This window comes from Lissotriton vulgaris, chromosome 10, assembly GCF_964263255.1.
Source record: "Lissotriton vulgaris chromosome 10, aLisVul1.2, whole genome shotgun sequence".
In the NCBI taxonomy this organism is placed as follows: domain Eukaryota; kingdom Metazoa; phylum Chordata; class Amphibia; order Caudata; family Salamandridae; genus Lissotriton; species Lissotriton vulgaris.
In genome coordinates this window covers 55076642-55096988 of record NC_141698.1, presented here as the reverse complement: position 1 = coordinate 55096988, position 20347 = coordinate 55076642, and the positions used below count along the sequence as shown (strand labels likewise).

The window sequence follows — 20347 nt, the reverse complement described above, 5'->3', positions numbered from 1 at the left end:
TGTGGTTCTAGAGTCCTCTGTGCAATGACCCATCCTACATCTTTCCTAAGGGCCTAGTTACGTATACGTACACGTACTAGACCTGGCGATCTGAGCACCCTCAACACTGCAGACCTGCCTGCAGTAATCTGAGTGTGGTGGCCGGACCGCCACAGGACACTGCGTCCACCGGGACCCAGAATCCTGTGGCGGTGGCACATCGGTCAGAAGCAGTAATATGCTGGTGGTGCTGCTGCAGGACCACCGGGCATATTGAGTTGTCTGTCCACTGCCCATTTCATGGCAGTGAGCCCATCGTGAAAAGGGCGGTGGAAAGGCAACTGACACCCTCCCTCTTCTAGGCCTGGTGGTGCATGCAGGGGGGCACATGTTGGCTCTCCTATGAGCCCAACAGACCACTCCCGTGAGACTGCTGCAGCATCACCTGCCCGCCATGGATTATATTATAATCCAGTGGGTAAACTCACTACGTACTTGGCGGTGCTCCTGTCCCGCTGCGGTGGGGTGCCGGCATGAGGACCGCCAAACTCGGAATCAGCCCCCTAAGTCTTCCATTGATCATTTTAAAATGGCGGAGGGATGCTTTCCTTATGTGTTTTACCCGAGAAAAGTCATCATCTCACATTTTTGCAGGGGAGTCATGCTTTATCCTGGGACTCTGTCCTGGGTCCTGGGAGAGAGAAACCTTCCCAGGGATTCCATGATGGCTGATGGGCTGCTGTTATTTGTTTATGTTTTGGGAAGAGAGATGTTTCCCCTGTCGTTGTTAGTTGGTAGAGAGGAGCTACTCTTTCCTCTGTTTCTGTGATGGGAGAGAGGCTCTCTTCCCAGAAGTTCTAGGACAAGTTTGAATTATTCTTCCCTGACATTGTAAGTGTTAGCTGTAATAGAAAAAATGTTTTCTTCCCTGGGTTTGCATGATAAGAGAAAGAAACCCTCCTGGGTCTCAGTGGTCAGAGAGAGTTGTTGCTTTCTGAGGTTTTGGCAGACAACGCGTTGATTTTCCTTGGGTTTTTATGATGGAAGAGGTAAGTTGTTTGTGGTTTTCTGAAGTCATAGCAGTGCTTTCCCTGTGGTTCTATTATGGATGGGAAGGGCTCTCCTTGAAGTTCTTAGATGGACAGAGTTAAGTGGGGGAGACGAGTCCTCTTAATATTATGATTGGCGGCTGCTTTATTAGGTGGGAGTGGGGTGTTCGTGTCATTCACTGACAAGGACAGAGCTCAAAGGGGTGGTCTCTAGTGTGGTGAATAGAAAGAGATGCCCTTCCCTTTGGTCCTAAGGTTGTAAGGGTTGTAAGGGTTATTTCCAAGAGATTCAATGATTGACTTGTGCTGTCTCCTAGGTGTCATAGTTCAATAAAATACTCTATCAGGGCGGAGTGGATAGTGGAGAAGCTCTGAATTTAGGTCACTCCTCTCTACTGACAATTTCTCGTCATCATATATTTCACTCTGATTCAGCACCTCAAACACCGTTCGGTGAATTGGAGCAGGAAACCATGGGCTGGAAGTATTATAAAGAATAAAACACCCCCTAGCAGATGATGAAAAAATGAAGCTGTGTGGTACATGTAAGGGCTATAAAGGAACTCTGTCATATGTTCAAGGCACAGAATGGCAGCAAGGTTAAAATACACTGCACTACCCAGTCTAGTCACGTACGTATTATAGCACACGTATTGCCCACCTCAAACGAGAAGCTGCCACATGGCCACAAATAAAATACAGTTTAGACAGAAAGATGAGAGGCAATACAATTTATACGTTGCTACTTCAATGTTCAATAACAGTTCTTTCACATAAAAAACCATATGTATATATTTACAGCCCTGAAGAAGCTCTCTCTAGGGCGAAACGCGTTGCCTGTACCTACTTGTCGAAAGAACCTGAGAAATAAAGAATCTTCTACATACACAAAAAACTAGCCTTTTATTGTCACGTGCACCTGCGAATGGATGTGAAACTGTGGGGCATATGTACAAGGAGTTAACGCCGCGTTAGCAGCACTTTTCCATCGCGAATGCGGCCATATTTTTATCGCCCTATTCACAAGCTGTCGCTAACAGCCGTTAGCGACAGATTTCGAGTGAAAACGTCGGTTATAAAGATCGCCACTTCTGTTAGCAATAATGACATGCAAGAGAGGCGTTCCCGTGCAATAACGGCTGCTAACCCCACTTGGTTCTTTAAGTCTTGAGGACCAAACAAACTGCCTCTAACTACAGTTAGAGGAAGTTTTTTAAGACCAGAAAATGATGGTCTTAAAAATGGAGATAAGCCTTGGGGTCTCATTTCAGCAGGTGTTGTTGCTGGACAGCGCTGCATGCAATGTTGCTGCGCTGCCCGGCGACAAACTACAGGGCAGGACTGCGCATCATCAATAAGATAACGCGCATTCCTGGGCCTCACACATGAAAAGTGTTGCAGCACTGTGATAAGACAGCGCAGCAACACTTTCACTACCTCCTTCTTGCGACACCACGGATGCGCTGTATTCACTGGACAGCGCTCCATGATGCAAGTAATGACAGATACGTCTGGAATCCTGACATATCTCTCTGCGCTAAAGTTTCACATTACTGTAGTTGTGCCACAACCATGACGCAACTCCAGCAATGCATGGGGCCAGCCTATCCCTGTGGCACTTCATCACCCTAATGCCTGCCATCATGCAGGCGTATGGTACTGACGCAGTGTCGTTCTTAAGGGGTGCCCGGGTGTCGGCGCAGTTGGAGATCCATTTGTGGCGGTTGCGCGCTGCAGTGTCATTGTCTGTAAGCGTTGGTGGTGTGGTGGTGCTGAGGGAGTTGATGAGACGTACTTCGGTGGCCTAAATCCAGCAGCGAGGGGGGCGATGATGGCGGTTGTGTACGGTGGGCATGGTGAAGACGTGATGCATATAATGATGGTCAGTCCTGGAGAGTCCGATCGTGTGGCTGTAGTTGAAGGTCCCGCTGGTGGAGAAGACGTGCTCGACTGTGTGTCCTGCTATGTGGCTTGCTGCGGTGACTAGCTGCTTGAGTCTGATGTTGGGGAGCTACCCCAGGAGAGGGTGGTGTTCTGGTCACTGGGGTTGTCCAGGTGGAACTTGAGTTCACCGAGTAGGATGTGGTCGGTGGATGGGAGAGCCTGGTTTGCAATGAGGTCTACAATGGTATAGAAGAATGGGTGTCCATGTTCCGGGGGCCCTGCAGATTGGGGTGCCGCAGAAGATGGGGTTGGGGTTTTGTCCGGATCTGGAAGTTAAGGTGTTCCATGGCCACCGTTGGGTCATTAGAGTGCGTGGTCAGTCGGAGTGTGCTTCTGTAGGTGATGGCAATGCCTCCTCATGGACAGTGGCGATGTCCGGTCCGGAGTAGATGTTGGTCCTGGCAGGCAATGTGGGTTCCGGGGTTGATGGCGAGGAGGGTGCTGGCGCCGGAGGGGTGGAGTGTCCGAGAGGAAGGGTCCTTGGTGCTGAGCGCAGGCCAGGGGCAGACAGACGCAGATGGGCTTGCCTTTGGCACGGGAGACGTCCATTACAATGCAGGCATTACATTGTAATGCCTTTGCAATGCAAATCCAACAACGCAGGTGCCTTTACATACTTTACATAGTATCCCATTACAACGCATTGTAAGGTCAGCGATGAGAAATTTTGAATTTTTAGGGTGGGTATGGGTTTCGGGTGTCGGAGATTAAATGTGGGGTGCATTAAGGGGTAAAATCTGAAAGTTTTCACCAGCTAACACCGGATTCCTATCGCATTCACGCTGTTACCGGCAGTTTTCACTGCTGATCCCTGAAGCTATCGCCATGTAGCGATGTCTTGTAAATAAGTCCCTAACAAGGCAATAGTTTACAGTGGTAAACAGCGGTAAGAGAACTGCTGCTAACTAGGGTTAGCAGTAGCTATCGCCAGTCCTTGTACATATGCCCCTGTGTTTAATTGATGTCTAGTTTCACACAAAGAAACCTGCATCTGCCCTGTGATGCAAATGTCACTGAAAAGTTGCTCAGACCAGTTAAATTGCTCGGCCTTGCTGCAATTATTAATATTTTGGGTGTGGATACCCCTTGGGGTGATTAGCGTGCTCCACTAATTCTGATTGATTGATTGGTGTGGAACACTGGCATTGCGTTACAGTTTAATATCTGTAGTCTAGTTTTACCAGGTCATGTGATACATAATAATAACACTTTACCCAGTCCTAAGTTCACACCACACAGTCTCCTAGTGTTAAGAATAGCTTCAGGGGCCTAGCAAGGTTAGTAAGATTGGGGGGGTGGGGGTGAGCCTCGGATTTTCCGACAATCACCCTTGCATATCACCTTAATTATTATAGGAGAAGCAACACATGAGGGGGGCTTAAGGACCAGTGGAAAAGGAAAGGAGTGCAGGTGGTGAGGGGTACTTAAAGGGCAGTGCTTTGTAAAACAACCATGTTTTAAGACCTTCAAAACAGAGATGAGAGTGTATGTGTGTGTTTTTGTCTGAGTGAGTATTTAAAAATCCCAGCTGAAGTCCGACAGACACCTTATCATACTGACTGAAAGCTCTTGTGCTCAACTATTTATTAAATATTACATTTATTAGGGGAATGTAACACCCCAAACACCCCCCACACCCAAAGCTACGCCCCAGAATATCTCTCTAGCTCAGCATACATTACTTAAACAATGGGGTTCTGAAAACAAGTGGACTAGAAGAGTTCTTTTTTTCTTCACTCAGTAAATACCATTACACTCGGGTGAGATATTTACTATTTACTGGGTTCCGTAAATAATTCTTATTCTGAATAGTCCCATTCTGCTCCAAATTCCAAATTCCCGAAGATCTAGATATATACCAGGCAATTTCCCATCTGTACATTTACCGATGGAAAATGTGGTTTGGATGAGGCCATACAATGTATAAACTGTATCAAGATAGGGCAGGGATTGAAACTAAGGGCCAGATGTAGGTGGCCAAATAGCGAGCGCTAACTCTGAAATTCAGAGTATTTCAGCCTTTGCGATCGCTATTTGGCAGCGAGCAATGTAGGTAAGTTGAAACCTACTAGATTTTGATCTTTCATTTAAGGAATCGGAAATTGCGATTCCTTAAATGCAATGTAAGTAGCACAAAAGAAAGTGCACTTTAGTCTAAAGGAATCGCTAACTACCACTAACTTCAAGTTGGTAGTAATTAGCGATTTCCATTAAAAATGCACTTTTTTGCTTTTTTTTAAGTGCCATATGGCACACATTCATGCCCTTAGGGCATGCATGTGCGCCATGTGTGCACACATGCCCATTTCAGGGGTGCAACTGGATGTCCATTTGGAACCCTGGCACCCTTGAAATTGAGCCCGTAATTTGCGAGTACCTCTTCTCTGCTGATGCTAATTTGAAATGTACAAATTATGAAAGAAACATTTCCTTCTATTTAATTTGTAATGAATGTACCAATAAACCTCTTGGTGACTCCAAATTGCGGGAGCAATTCCTATTCATTCCTATGGGCCACTTGATCCATAGGAATGAATGGGAAGGTATTCCTTAATTGCGAATCGCAATTTGCGATTCACAAATAAGGAATATCAAGGATTCGCAAAAAATATTGCGATTCCTACCTACATGGCATTTTGCGATTCCTTAATAGCGATTCCCTAAAAATCGCTATTAAGGCATTGCAAACATGCATTTACCTACATCTGGCCCTTAGCCCTATATTCAGTGTCAGGGCCTGGATGAACGTTAATCCTAAAGATGTTGAAGGGGCCGAACAAGGCATATTTTGAGGCTCCTTTTCGTAACAACTGTGAATTTAATTGCCAATTTTTCACTCATGTCTGCATGATGCCAAACAATATTGAGTTATATGTTAAAATTTCAGAAAAGAGTCAGTCAAAAAGAGTTGAAATATGTCTTGCTCTGTGCCCCTAAGTCTTTAAGATTACATTGAGTCGCAGAGAGACAGAGTCAGGGGTAAAGCTAGGCAGAGAGACTTGGTGACAGAGAAATGGGAGAGACCAAGGTCACACAGACAGTTCACCTTCTCTGATAGCCCTTAACCCCTTCCACGCTGATGACGAGCTGGGCTCGTCATGGCGTAGCCTCCTCGCACGCTGATGACGAGCCCAGCTCGTCACGTAAATTGCGTGTTTAAAAATCTCAGCGTGCGAGCGGAATTCCGCTATCGCGCATGAGGTTAAGAAAGATGGAATCCTGGTCAGTGTCCACTTTGCCCAGACCACAGAACGTGTCCGGATGAACGACAGTAGTTGCGTTTCAGATTCCTTTGATTTTTCATTGCAAAGTTCACTTTACTCACTTTTACAGAGAGTGCAACTATTTTCATGACTAGAGATGTTTCCATTCTCAGGGCCTGATTCAAAAAGGGCCTCCCCACTCGCGGTGTAGGCCCGCAGTCGCGGGGAGTCTCTGCACTTGGGGAGGAATCTTTGCAATGAGAATTCTCATTGGGGAGACTCCGGCCCGAATGCGGGGGCTCCCCCCACGATTGCGGAGGCCCTTTGTGAATCAGGCCCTTTATGTCTTGTGAACATCACAATTTTTACCGTTTATGAAGTTCGTGTAGTTTTTGAGTTTATTTCATCCCTGCCCATGCAAAGCCTATCACTGCATAACAAAATGCTGTTTGCCACATACCAAGATCATTTTCACTGCAATAAACATTTGACAAGTGCGAACAACTACATATAATTTTACTCATATGCAATAGTTAAATGTTAGCAGATTTTTTCTCTGCAAAAAAGATCTTTCTCTCTGAGGTATAATATATGCACTATGATATTCCACAGCAGAAGAATTTTTTTTGGAGGTGTGTCATTTGCTGAAGTTTTTGGTTACTATTAAATAAGGATATGTGTGATATATATTCTCACAAAAATTACAGTTTTCACATTGATGTGCAAAGTAAAATCTTTGCAACTTTCACAAAACTGCAGCGTTTTCGACAGATCTTGTCGAAAGTTGCAAAGGGAAACATCTTCTCAACTTTTCACATTCCTAATTTGATTAAAAATAAATATGTGCAGGATCACTGAGGAACCTTTCAAAGGGCTCGATTCACAAAGGCTATCTAAGACAAAAGTCAAACTTTACGACTTCTAGTATTCACAGAGGTTATTTACGAGTCGTATTTTTACGTCCGCAGCTGGCCAGAATTTCCGGCTTTGGCCGTACGTTCCACACCCGGGCCATGCTCTCCGGTTCCGGCCCTACTGTCTGGCTAGGGCCAAATGAAGTGTAATCAATGGGCCAGGAAGTAATTTTTACAAAAAAGGAACATTAGGAACATGTGATAAATGGTAGAAGAGGTCATGAAAATCAGTTTGGGCAGGGAAAGGGTGTGGACAGAGACCCTTCCCCTTCATCATATCCCAGAAAAGTTTGTTCCTTTGCAATCATGGTACATGCAGTTCACAATTTGTACTCTTTCTCTTGTAGATATTCTTGCTTTTATAAGTATGTTCTATCCTGAGGCAATGGTATGATAGAGGGGTGCTAAGCTGTGTGATATGTAATGGAAGAAGGTGATAGTTCTACAGTGATAGGCACTGGGACTGTACGATGAGAGAAGGATGCTGTTTCTGGTTATCTCTCATAGTAGATTGGTTCTGTTCCAAGGCTCTCTGATGTAAGAGGGGTTGCTCTGCTCTGGGTATCCAAAATTGTAAATGAGTGTTTTTATTGGGGATCTCTGATTGTAGGGGAGTGCTACCCCCATTTACTGAATTCTTATGGGCACCTCTACTTGTTAGAGATCCGCGTGCATGTGTATTGTGTGCCTCACACAGAAGCTGCCACTTGTTGCACATTTCAATTATTAATAAACATCAAACAAGAAAAAACAATTCTCTGGCCTTCTGTGATGGTGAATGGGTGATCTACTGGGGATCTCTGACTGTAGAGGTTGTTCTTCTGAAAGGATCTCTGATGGTAAAGGGGTGTTCTACTGTGAGATCTAAAGATGGATGCTCTTACTAGCGGGTCTTCAATGGAAAAGAGATAGCCTGCCAAGTGGATCAATGAAGGTAGAACAACTCTCTTCCTAAGGATTCCTGAAATGTAGAGAGTTGTTTTTCAAAGGGAACTCTGATGGCGAAGAGCTGCTTTTCTCCTAACGTCCCTGATGGTGGAGGGTTGCTCTCTGATTGCAGATGTACACTCTTTCTTTGAAGATGTCTGGTGATGTATAGATAATCCTTATGAAGATCTCTAATGGGAGAGGGGTAATCTTCCATGAAGATCTCTGATGTAACATGAACAATCTTCCATGAAGATCTCGGATGAGAGAGGGGTAATCTTCCATGAAGATCTCTGATGTAACATGAACAATCTTCCATGAAGATCTTTGATGGTAGAGGGGCAATCTTCCATGAAGATGTCTGCTGGGATAGGGGTGATCTTCCATGAAGATCTCTGATGGGAGAGGAGTACCCTAATCCTGAACATCTTTGATGTAGAAGGCGACCATTTATGAAGATCTCTGATGATAAATGGAACGGGAGCAATCTTCCATGAAGACCCCTGATGGGAGAGGGGTAATCTTCCAGGAAGATCTCTGATGGAAGAGCGGTGCCCTAACCCTGAACATCCTTGATTGTAGAAGGCGACCCTTCATGAAGATCTCTGATGATAAATGGATTCTTTTCATGAAGATCTCAGATGGGAGAGAGTAATCTTCCATGAAGATCTCTGATGGTAGAGGAGTAATCTTCCAGGAAGATCTCTGATGGAGCGGGGTAATCTTCCATGAAGATCTCTGATGGAGCGGGGTAATCTTCCAGGAAGATCTCTGATGGAGAGGGGTAATTTTTCATGAGGATCTTGGATGGGAGAGGGGTAATATTCCGTGAAGATTTCAAATGGGAGAGAGGGGTAATCTTCTATGAAGATCGTGGATGGGAGAGGGATAATCTTCCATGAAGATCTCTGATGGGAGAGAGGTAATCTTCCATGAAGATCTTGGATGGGAGAGGGGCAATCTTCCATGAAGATCTCTGGTGGGAGAGGGGTAATCTTCCATGGAGATCTCTGGTGGGAGAGGAGTAATCTTCCATGAAGATCTCTGATGGGAGAGTGATAAGCTTCCATGAAGATCTTGGATGGGAGAGGGGCAATCTTCCATGAAGATATTGGATGGGAGAGGGGTAATCTTTCATGAAGATCTCTGATGGGGGAGGGGTAATCTTCCATGAATAGCTCGGATGGGAGAGGAGTAATATTCCATGAAGATCCCTGATAGGAGAGAGGGGTAATCTTATGTGAAGATCTTGGATGGGAGAGGGATAATCTTCCATGAAGATCTCTGATGGGAGTGGAGTGATCTTCCATGAAGATCTCTGATGGGAGAGGGATAATCTTCCAGGAAGATCTCTGATGGAGCGGGGTAATCTTTCATGAAGATCTCTGGTGGGAGAGGGGTAATCTTCCATGGAGATCTCTGATGGTAGAGGAGTAATCATCCAGGAATATCTCTGATGGAGCGGGGTAATCTTTCATGAAGATATCTGATGGGAGAGGAGTAATCTTCCAGGAAGATCTCTGATGGAGCGGGGTAATCTTCCATGAAGATCTCTGATGGAGCGGGGTAATCCTCCAGGAAGATCTCTGGTGGAGAGGGGTAATCTTTCATGAAGATCTCTGATTAGAGAGTGGTAATATTTCATGAAGATCTCGGATGGGAGAGGTATAATCTTCCATGAGGATATTGGATGGGAGAGGGGTGATCTTCCATGAAGATCTCTGGTGGGAGAGGGGTAATCTTCCATGAAGATCTCTGATGGTAGAGGAGTAATCTTCCATGAATAGCTCTGATGGGGCGGGGTAATCTTCCATGAAGATCTCTGATGGGAGAAGGGTAATCTTTCATGAATAGCTCTGATGGGAGAGGGGTAATATTCCATGAAGATCCCTGATGGGAGAGGAGTAATCTTGCATGAAGCTCTCCGAAGGGAGAGGGGTAATCTTCCATGAAGATCTCTGATGGGAGAGGAGTAATCTTCCATAAAGATCTCAGAAGGGAGAGGGGTAATCTTCCATGAACATCCCTGATGGGAGAGAGGTAATCTTCCATGAAGATATTGGATGGGAGAGGGGTAATCTTCCATGAAGATCACTGATGGGAGAGGGGTAATCTTCCAGGGAGATCTCTGATGGGAGAGGAGTAATCTTCCATAAAGATCTCAGAAGGGAGAGGGGTAATCTTCCATGAAGATCCCTGATGGGAGAGAGATAATCTTCCATGAAGATATTGGATGGGAGAGGGGTAATCTTTCATGAAGATCACCGATGGGAGAGGGGTAGTCTTACATGAAGATCTCGGATGGGAGAGGGGTAATCTTCCAGGAAGATCTCTGATGGGAGAGGGGTAATCTTCCAGGAAGATCTCTGATGGGACGGGGTATCTTCCATGAGGATCTCTAGTGGGAGAGGGGTAACCTTCCAGGAAGATCTCTGATGGGACGGGGTATCTTTCATGAAGATCTCTGATGGGAGAGGGGTAATCTTCCATGAAGATCTCTGATGGGAGAGGGGTAATCTTCCAGGAAGATCTCTGATGGGACGGGGTATCTTTCATGAGGATCTCTGATGATAGAAGAATAGTCTTTCCATGAAGATTTCTGATGGTAGAGATGTACTATTTCCCTTGGATGCCTGATGATAGAGCAGTACTCTAATCCCGGAAGAGGGGTACTCTTTTCCTAAAAATCTCTAATGGTAGAGAGGCGCTCTGTTTTTGGAATCTCTAATGGTAGAAGGATGATTTGACCTTGAAATTGAAGGTGTAAATGGGTACTTTTCAGTCAATTTCTTTAAATTTTCAATGTGAGAGGGTTGATTTTCGATGGCATTTCCGATTATAGAAGGGTGCTCTAGTCAAGTTTTGTGTAATGACCAATGCTTGTTTTCACTTTGGATATCTGACAGCAGTAAAATCACAAGACTGAGAAACATCCACAGAAAGATGTTGATCTTAGAGTTTTACAGTGGAAAGAAGTGATGTTCCAGTATTGCCATAAAGTAAGGGAGATTTCCTCTGAGGATGTGGTTTGAGGCCCGGCTATTCTTCCTTCTCTTTCTGTAGTGCTCTGCTCTGTGGTTCTGTGAAATGGCCCTTTATGTGTTTTCCAAATGACTGAGATGAGCATTGCCTGGTATTCTTTAACTGGATGGGATAGATGTTCTCTTGCTTGGCTTCTTTGATGGGAGAAAGATTGCTCGTCTCAGGCTTTGTGAGGAAGCGAGGTGCTCTTCCATAGACTTGTTGATGTACAGATCTATCTACCTTGGTGTTCTCTGAAGGAAGTGAAGCTTAGTGTGTGTGTGATGATCATGAGAAAGCGTTCTATGGTGGGAAGGTGTTGTGTAGTGTGACATGGTGCGTCGTGTATGATTTGGCTATGTGAGCATGCTGTCCAATGTGTAGGGTTGTATTCTGGGAGAATGTGATCATTTACAGAATGCTGTGGAGTGTTTGCTGGGGAGCCCCTGGCCATTAAATCAGTTGAATGACACCCTGACATGAACTAGGATACTGTGACTATCACTAGGGTCTAACCTGTAATGAAGAACATACATCTGAATGAATGAATGAATGAACAAATGAATGAATGAATATTGGTTTTGTACAGTGCGAACTTAGCCCAAGGGTGTCAAGGACGGTGCTAAATGCGAAGCATCAAGAAGTGGTGAGAGAAGGAACATGCTCAGACAGACGTATCTAGAAAAAGCCAGGTATTTAAGGCTTTACAAAAAAGCGGAAGGGACACTTGACTAGAAAGATCTTTGGGGAGATAATTCCACAGTTTGGGCACAGCGGTAGAGAAAGCTGTCCCCCCCCCCCCCCCCCCCATTTGGCCTTCTTAAACCTGGAAACTATCAATAAGTTTTTATCCGAGGACCGGAGCGATCTGGTAGGAGCATAATGATGGACAATCGACTTGATGTCCTCTGAGCCAGAGTCATAATAGGCTTCATGAGTCAGGCATAGAGTCTTAAAAAGAATCCTACGGTCCATCGGCAGCCAGTGCAATGACTTGATCGAGGCCGAGACTGAATGATGTTTAGCAAGGTTCAAGACCAGCCTGGCCGCAGCATTTTGCACCAACTGCAGGCGACAAACAAGGCCTTTATGAATGCCCAGACAGAGAGCATTGCACTAGTCCATCTGTGTATGGCTGTGGTTCTAGAGTCCTCTGTGCAATGACCCATCCTACATCTTTCCTAAGGGCCTAGTTACGTATACGTACACGTACTAGACCTGGCGATCTGAGCACCCTCAACACTGCAGACCTGCCTGCAGTAATCTGAGTGTGGTGGCCGGACCGCCACAGGACACTGCGTCCACCGGGACCCAGAATCCTGTGGCGGTGGCACATCGGTCAGAAGCAGTAATATGCTGGTGGTGCTGCTGCAGGACCACCGGGCATATTGAGTTGTCTGTCCACTGCCCATTTCATGGCAGTGAGCCCATCGTGAAAAGGGCGGTGGAAAGGCAACTGACACCCTCCCTCTTCTAGGCCTGGTGGTGCATGCAGGGGGGCACATGTTGGCTCTCCTATGAGCCCAACAGACCACTCCCGTGAGACTGCTGCAGCATCACCTGCCCGCCATGGATTATATTATAATCCAGTGGGTAAACTCACTACGTACTTGGCGGTGCTCCTGTCCCGCTGCGGTGGGGTGCCGGCATGAGGACCGCCAAACTCGGAATCAGCCCCCTAAGTCTTCCATTGATCATTTTAAAATGGCGGAGGGATGCTTTCCTTATGTGTTTTACCCGAGAAAAGTCATCATCTCACATTTTTGCAGGGGAGTCATGCTTTATCCTGGGACTCTGTCCTGGGTCCTGGGAGAGAGAAACCTTCCCAGGGATTCCATGATGGCTGATGGGCTGCTGTTATTTGTTTATGTTTTGGGAAGAGAGATGTTTCCCCTGTCGTTGTTAGTTGGTAGAGAGGAGCTACTCTTTCCTCTGTTTCTGTGATGGGAGAGAGGCTCTCTTCCCAGAAGTTCTAGGACAAGTTTGAATTATTCTTCCCTGACATTGTAAGTGTTAGCTGTAATAGAAAAAATGTTTTCTTCCCTGGGTTTGCATGATAAGAGAAAGAAACCCTCCTGGGTCTCAGTGGTCAGAGAGAGTTGTTGCTTTCTGAGGTTTTGGCAGACAACGCGTTGATTTTCCTTGGGTTTTTATGATGGAAGAGGTAAGTTGTTTGTGGTTTTCTGAAGTCATAGCAGTGCTTTCCCTGTGGTTCTATTATGGATGGGAAGGGCTCTCCTTGAAGTTCTTAGATGGACAGAGTTAAGTGGGGGAGACGAGTCCTCTTAATATTATGATTGGCGGCTGCTTTATTAGGTGGGAGTGGGGTGTTCGTGTCATTCACTGACAAGGACAGAGCTCAAAGGGGTGGTCTCTAGTGTGGTGAATAGAAAGAGATGCCCTTCCCTTTGGTCCTAAGGTTGTAAGGGTTGTAAGGGTTATTTCCAAGAGATTCAATGATTGACTTGTGCTGTCTCCTAGGTGTCATAGTTCAATAAAATACTCTATCAGGGCGGAGTGGATAGTGGAGAAGCTCTGAATTTAGGTCACTCCTCTCTACTGACAATTTCTCGTCATCATATATTTCACTCTGATTCAGCACCTCAAACACCGTTCGGTGAATTGGAGCAGGAAACCATGGGCTGGAAGTATTATAAAGAATAAAACACCCCCTAGCAGATGATGAAAAAATGAAGCTGTGTGGTACATGTAAGGGCTATAAAGGAACTCTGTCATATGTTCAAGGCACAGAATGGCAGCAAGGTTAAAATACACTGCACTACCCAGTCTAGTCACGTACGTATTATAGCACACGTATTGCCCACCTCAAACGAGAAGCTGCCACATGGCCACAAATAAAATACAGTTTAGACAGAAAGATGAGAGGCAATACAATTTATACGTTGCTACTTCAATGTTCAATAACAGTTCTTTCACATAAAAAACCATATGTATATATTTACAGCCCTGAAGAAGCTCTCTCTAGGGCGAAACGCGTTGCCTGTACCTACTTGTCGAAAGAACCTGAGAAATAAAGAATCTTCTACATACACAAAAAACTAGTAAAAGAACTGTTATTGAACATTGAAGTATTAACGCATACATTGTATTTCCACTCATCTTTCTGTCTGAACTCTGTCATATGTTCTGCTCTATGGTTCCTTTATTGCATACTACACATTCCGCTTCAAACAGCCATTGCTCAACGTTCTCTATATGTTCCTTCGATCTTGAGAGCGCAAACAATTCTGTATATGTGCAGGGACACAACCTATGAAATGGAATGAATACTCAGCCTGTCTGACTCCTTCGTCGAGTTGTCTGAAGTTGGCTATGTCCTTCTATACACTTTTTCCACTGTGATGATTATTTGACCCAGTACAAAGCACGCTAAATGCACTCATCAGTCAGTAAATACGTTTTCTTATTTGGGGTCCCTGCACCTCATAATTCAATTACTGTAGAGTGTCAAAATCTGAACGCAGTCTCTTAGAGCATGAATTGTATGGGGAGAAAAATAAAATGAGAGAGAGGGGGAGGGACTGGGAAAAGTGGACAGAGAAAAAAAAAGAAAAAAATTGCTTCAGCGACAAATGTAAAGACAAAGTGACAGTCATGGGGCAGAAAAAAAGCAGACAAAAAGAGTAGAATCAGGCTGAATGGGAGAGGAAAAGGTTGAAGGAGAAAAAGAGAGCGACTGAGCAAGTCAGAGGGAAAGAGATAGAGAGTAGGACAGCGTGGGAGAGAGATAGAGAGAGATAGGAGACACGGAGGGAGAGAGGGGGTTAGAGACACAAGGTGAGACATTGAAGCTAGAAAAAAAGACAACGGAAAGAAAGAAGGTGTTAGAAAGAAATAGAGGCAGAGTGTGGCTGAATGGGGGATGAAGAGTGAGGGGGAGAGAGAGGTAGAAATAAAAAAGAGAAGGAGGGGGTGCAGGAGTGAGAGAAAGAGAGGAACATAGACAGGTCGACTGATAGAGTGGGGTAGCTGGGATACATTAGAGTGGCTACAAGACAGCAAGAGGCAGAGACTGGAAACAAGGGGGGAAAGAGGCTGAGATGACCAAAGACACTCGGGAAGAGGCAACAAGTAAAAACAAGAAAAGAGCGAGACATTGAGAGAGGGAGAGAAACAGAGATACAGACTACGGGAATGGAAAAGCGAAACTGACAGATGTAAATGACGTGCTTTGGTAGACAGGTGTGACGGTGGGATACAGAGGAGACGATGCACAGAGACCGTGAATAAAATATGAGAGAGGCAGAGGGGAGATGCGAGCGAGGCAGGGGCCACTTTATGATCTAGTTCTCTGTTCCTCTTCCTTCCCCCTGCCTCTAGTCTCCTCCATCACTTGTTCCCTTCTCCATATCTTCCACTCTGCCATTGTGCTTTTCACTTTGCTTGGATCAGTGCTGCTTCTGTGTCTTTTTTCACAACCTAGCTCCAGGGTCAGGCACTGGCATCCTCCCCTGATGCACTAAACGTATGACCTAAAAGCTGTTTTAGAGGCTCTATCAATCCTTTTAGAAATGACATGACAGTTGTTTGCTGGAGGTGGTGAGTTAATGGGACTGACCTCCTTAACCACTTGGCTGCTAGGCGTTTTCCCGTCCTGTGCTGCAAATTGTCGTTTTACTTTATTTCATGACGAGCTGGCCTTGTCATCCGCGCACGGCAGGTAAGCGCCATGACGAGGCCAGCTCGTCATTAGCCTCGAAGGGGTTAAGGAGAGGTGTGCGCATCTTTAGCTGATGCAGTAAAGGCAGTGGCGAAACATTAGCCCCCGCAGCCCTGCGGGTGAGCTCCAGTGGCCCCCCTCCGGCACTGTGCACAGGAGGTGCTCCCTTGGGCTTAGAGAACCTGACTGGGTCCGGAGCGTGGGGGGCTCCCTGGTGTACTTTGCAGTGGGGTCGCCTCAAGTTTCATTGCACCACTGGCCGCCCCTGGCTCCTCAGGTTATGTGCACAGCAGTAGCGTTCGGTGGTGGGAGTGCTGCCGGACGGGGCCGTGGGGTGGGGGAGGGGCAGGGTGGGGGGTAGTAAACTACGGAATACGGCCAAATACAGGTAAGTAAACAGATAAATAAATTTTAAAAATGTGTTGCGCGTACTGCATCGCATTTGGTGAGTCTGAAGCGTGGGGGCTCCCTTCATGTACTTTGCAGGGGTGGGTCTCAAGTTTTGTTACACCACTGATTAAAGGACTGTGATAGAAACACTGTTAGTGCAAGTACACAGGAGGCAGATCACAAAGTTGGGCAGTTTAGCAAAGTTCTGTTGGAGTCCGCTGTTGTGATCGTGGTGATACCCAATTAAAGGGCACAACTGTCCTATGTCAGGGCCTCCAAGGGTCCTTATCCAGCCAAGGGCCAATGAATATCTGTAAGATACAGGAGACTCAGGGGCCCCTCACCCATTCTGCAGGGCCCAGTCATTTTGAGTTATGCCTCTGTGCTGTGTGCATAGTGTTTTGTCAAACAAGAACTGTTGTGTGTGTCTGCGGCTTCCTCGTGGGTTGTGCTGTTTAGGCGCCTTGATAGCCAACTTCATAGCACATCGGTGCTGTGTTATTTGCACAGATCGACTTGTGTAAGATCTCATTTTTGTCTGAGCAACTCCTTGTTAATATTGTTTTGCGCTGCTAAATAAAGACAAACGCTGGCGTAAAATGTAATTGCATCGAAACACTGCCCAGCACTTGGCACCTAATAGTACCATGGAGACTAAGACCCTCATTACGAGTGGCTTGTTAATTATCCTGGTTACCTCGGCTGCCATCAGCGTCATTAATACCGGGAGTACGAGTAATTCCAGAGGACTAGAGATACAGGGGGATTAGCAGTGGCACTCCCCATGTCCCTCTGGAACTGAGGATTTACATGGAGAGTCAGTAATTCTGGGTCTGATTCCCCCGATAATTCCTAATTTCTCCCCAGATTTTCACAGAGAGATTTTGGAGCAGAAATATCTTAATTGATATAAACATATCAATGGAGTTCCTGCAGATCTCATAGTTCCAACGGGAGTGATAGCTGCTCTCACCGGCCCCATAGAAACTCGGAGACCACCTAGAATGGTGGCCTTAGCAGCACCTCATGATTCACCCCTGGAAAGATACATGGACTTCGACTCGATGATACATATATGGCGACAATAACCATCGACCAAGACTCCCCCGGGCATTTGTGCGCTCTACAAATCCGATAATCAAATCAAATCAAATCAAATCAATTGATCTACTGCTGCTCTCTCCGCGTGAACACCACCCACCTCATCCCCCGCTGAATCATGGATCCTCACACCTACAATGGTGTCCTTAGTAGCGCCTCATGATTCACCCCTGGAAAGATACACAGACTTCGACTCGATGATACATCTATGGTAACAATAACCATCCATTGATCTACTGCTGCTCTCTCCGCACAGACTCGGCCCCTCATCCCGAGCTGAATCATGGATCCTCACACCTACAATGGTGGCCTTAGTAGCACCTCATGATTCACCCCTGGAAAGATACACGGACTTCGACTCGATGATACATCTATGGCAACAATACCCATCAATTGATCTACTGCTGCTCTCTCCGCACAGACACGGCCCCTCATCCCGAGCTGAATCATGGATCCTAAGAAGATTCCCTCCCAACACGAGGTCAATTGAGTCCCCATCTTCAAACATTTCTAGATAAGCCCTATCCATCCTCTAGTGTCTTCAACCTGTATTCAATTGATCACCCCAACATACTCTGGACAGATGTCAATCATGGAGACAACATATTCAAAGATTATTTACAGGTGTGTGTCAATGGTCAATCACTAATAATATGAGATCAGCTGCAGGCTGATACAATTAAAAATACCATACCAGAAGTACTGCACCGGAACCAGGCTGTTCAAAATTGGGAAGGTTGTGGACAATAGATGCCTTCAGTGGGGCCAGCAAGAGAGAACACGGGTGCAAACGATGTGGGTTTGTCCGCGGCTTAGGGAGTTTTATGTCAGCAAACAGGAATTCCTCACATAAACCTTGAGAGTTGAGCTGAACTTGAATTTATGGGTGAATTGCAAGGAACCAGGGAGTACCAGAAAATGTTGAGGTATGCATGAATGTTTAGTAATATAGCAATAATGGTTACCCAAATATATATTGTGAAGTTGTGGGGAACACAACAAACCCCAGAAGGAAGCAGTGCAAACAAGACATGGATTGGTGCATGCAAACTGAAAATGTTGGGTACTTAGCATGAGGCAGTCTTCCGAAATATGGGGTTCATGGCAAGAGTATACGGAAACACCCTCAGGAGATTGGAGGAGACTACTATCGTGGGAGGGGAGTTCGGACCAAGCCACAGCAGAGTGACCATTGTGCTACAGCTATGGCCAAGAGATGAGTTACAGGTACCATAATGCACCAGCGTTCTGTACGATGAGAAAGGTACCTGCCCTAGCAAAAGCTCCTTAATCAACATGTCCATGCTGTCAAGTATTTCTCTTGTTCTCCATCAAAATGCTGTGAGATTGGCAACTTTCGGGGTTCAGTTATATGTATTTCTTTAAAAAAGTTTTTTAAAAAACCAATATGAGACTACTTTATGACTCACTTTAATGAACACTCTAGTGCATTCTGGGGCTTTTTTCAGACGGTGCAATGATCACCTAAAAATGTGCAGAACTACTCTTGAACACATAGTGTGTTCACCCCAAATATATCATCTGTTTCAGGATATGTGAATTAACATACCATAACGCAAGTATTTGTAAAGTGCATGTTCACTCAAGGGTACCTTGGCACTGAATAACAGATATTTATCGTTTCCCAACGGTACTCATTTTATTGATCTCAGAAAGATGAAAGGCTGAGTGCATCCACTGGGATTTGAACCTGTGACCATGAGGTCGAGCACAGGCCTCTGCAGAAGACGCATTAGCCCACTAAGCCGCAGACCTGGCTTCCAAACCAAGTAATCCAAGATTACATGCAGGCACTGTGCCTTGATCAGCCCAAAATATTCAGAGACCACCTCAGGAGGCACTGCAATGATGGGCTAAATGTATTCAGTGCATTTTACTTTTTCTGTCCATCATAATCCCCAGTTTGCTTACAATTATCCCCCAGGATTGATACTTAACAGCTCATTAAGCTCTTCTAGCACAGAGTGACCCAGCAACCACCTATGCAAGTATGTTATGTTATGAATGATTTGTCATGTGCCCATTGCAGTCTGAAGCCTCTTCAGGGCGCTTCACTCAACACAATGTCCTCACACGCAGTCATCTCTGCTCATCGTTAAGAAACCTCAAAAATAAAGCAAACTGGAGTCGTTTTTACATACCTGTACCAGTCCAACCCTTTGTCAAAGTTTCTGTCGAAAAAATGGGGCTCAGTCCCCATAGCCCTGACGTCCGGATGCACCCGAATAAACTCCAGCACTGCACGAGTCCCACCTTTCTTTACCCCAACGATGATGGCCTGGGGCAGCCGCTTATTCCCCAATTTAGGTGTGGTGGTGTTGTTGAAGTTCGACTCATGTTCCGTGGTCTTTGGGGTGGTCCGTACAGGTCCAGTTCTAGTACTGAGGTCCTGATCGCTCCAGCCTTCTTCAGAAGGCCTCCTCTCCTTGCCCTCAGGAGTTGGACCTACCTCTTGAGGTTGTGTCTCCTTGACCAATCCGGACAGAGTGCATGCCGGTGACTTCTGCAGAAGTTTCTTGCTGCCAGCGTTCTGGACTAGGAGGCAGCTGCGGTCCTCGTAGCCGCGGCCTTCCATGATGTGGTCGCAGCAGAAGAGGAGGCTGTAGCACAGGTAAGTGCAGGACAGGGACAAGGTGAAGATGAAGAGGAACCTCCTGGTTAGCCGGTGGGGAGCTGAACCGACTCTACTCGTGAGGGATCTATATGCCATGTCGCCATGGGGAGGGAGGATGCATTTTTCTTCCTTCGGCTCACGGAGTGTGGTTCAGACATAGGTGGCTCATGAGTGGACTAGGTATTAAATGTAGGCGAAACAAGATAAGTTTTCTATTCACCCACTTTTGGGTGATTCATAATAGAGTTTTCACATAGGCTTGAAGCAAAGCGACAACACACAAAGTAGTCAAGCAGAGCAGACACACAACCTTTTCTCACCATCTTGCAGATCCAGCTGAGAGGTTCTCAGCTGCCATAATGGTGCCTTCTATGCTCACAAAGCTAGGGCGATGGCTTATACACCTGGCGTGTGCATGAATCATGGTGGGGGTCCATTGGCCTCCATCGCTCTACTTTCTTTCCTCTCTGACTTCTGCCCATTCCTCCCCAGTGACAGAGTGC

At 45.9% G+C, this 20347-nt stretch overlaps 1 protein-coding gene across 1 annotated transcript in view; it reads right to left on the bottom strand.

Moving 5' to 3' along the window:
• The window catches only part of HS3ST2 (heparan sulfate-glucosamine 3-sulfotransferase 2), a 263532-nt gene extending 243442 nt beyond the window's left edge, over nucleotides 1–20090 (bottom strand). The window contains exon 1 of the mRNA XM_086942370.1: nucleotides 19372–20090. Coding sequence (XP_086798496.1) covers nucleotides 19372–19940 — 569 coding nt within the window. The 5' untranslated portion in view covers nucleotides 19941–20090. The remainder of the gene's footprint in view (nucleotides 1–19371) is intronic.
• Nucleotides 20091–20347: the final 257 nt, after the last annotated feature.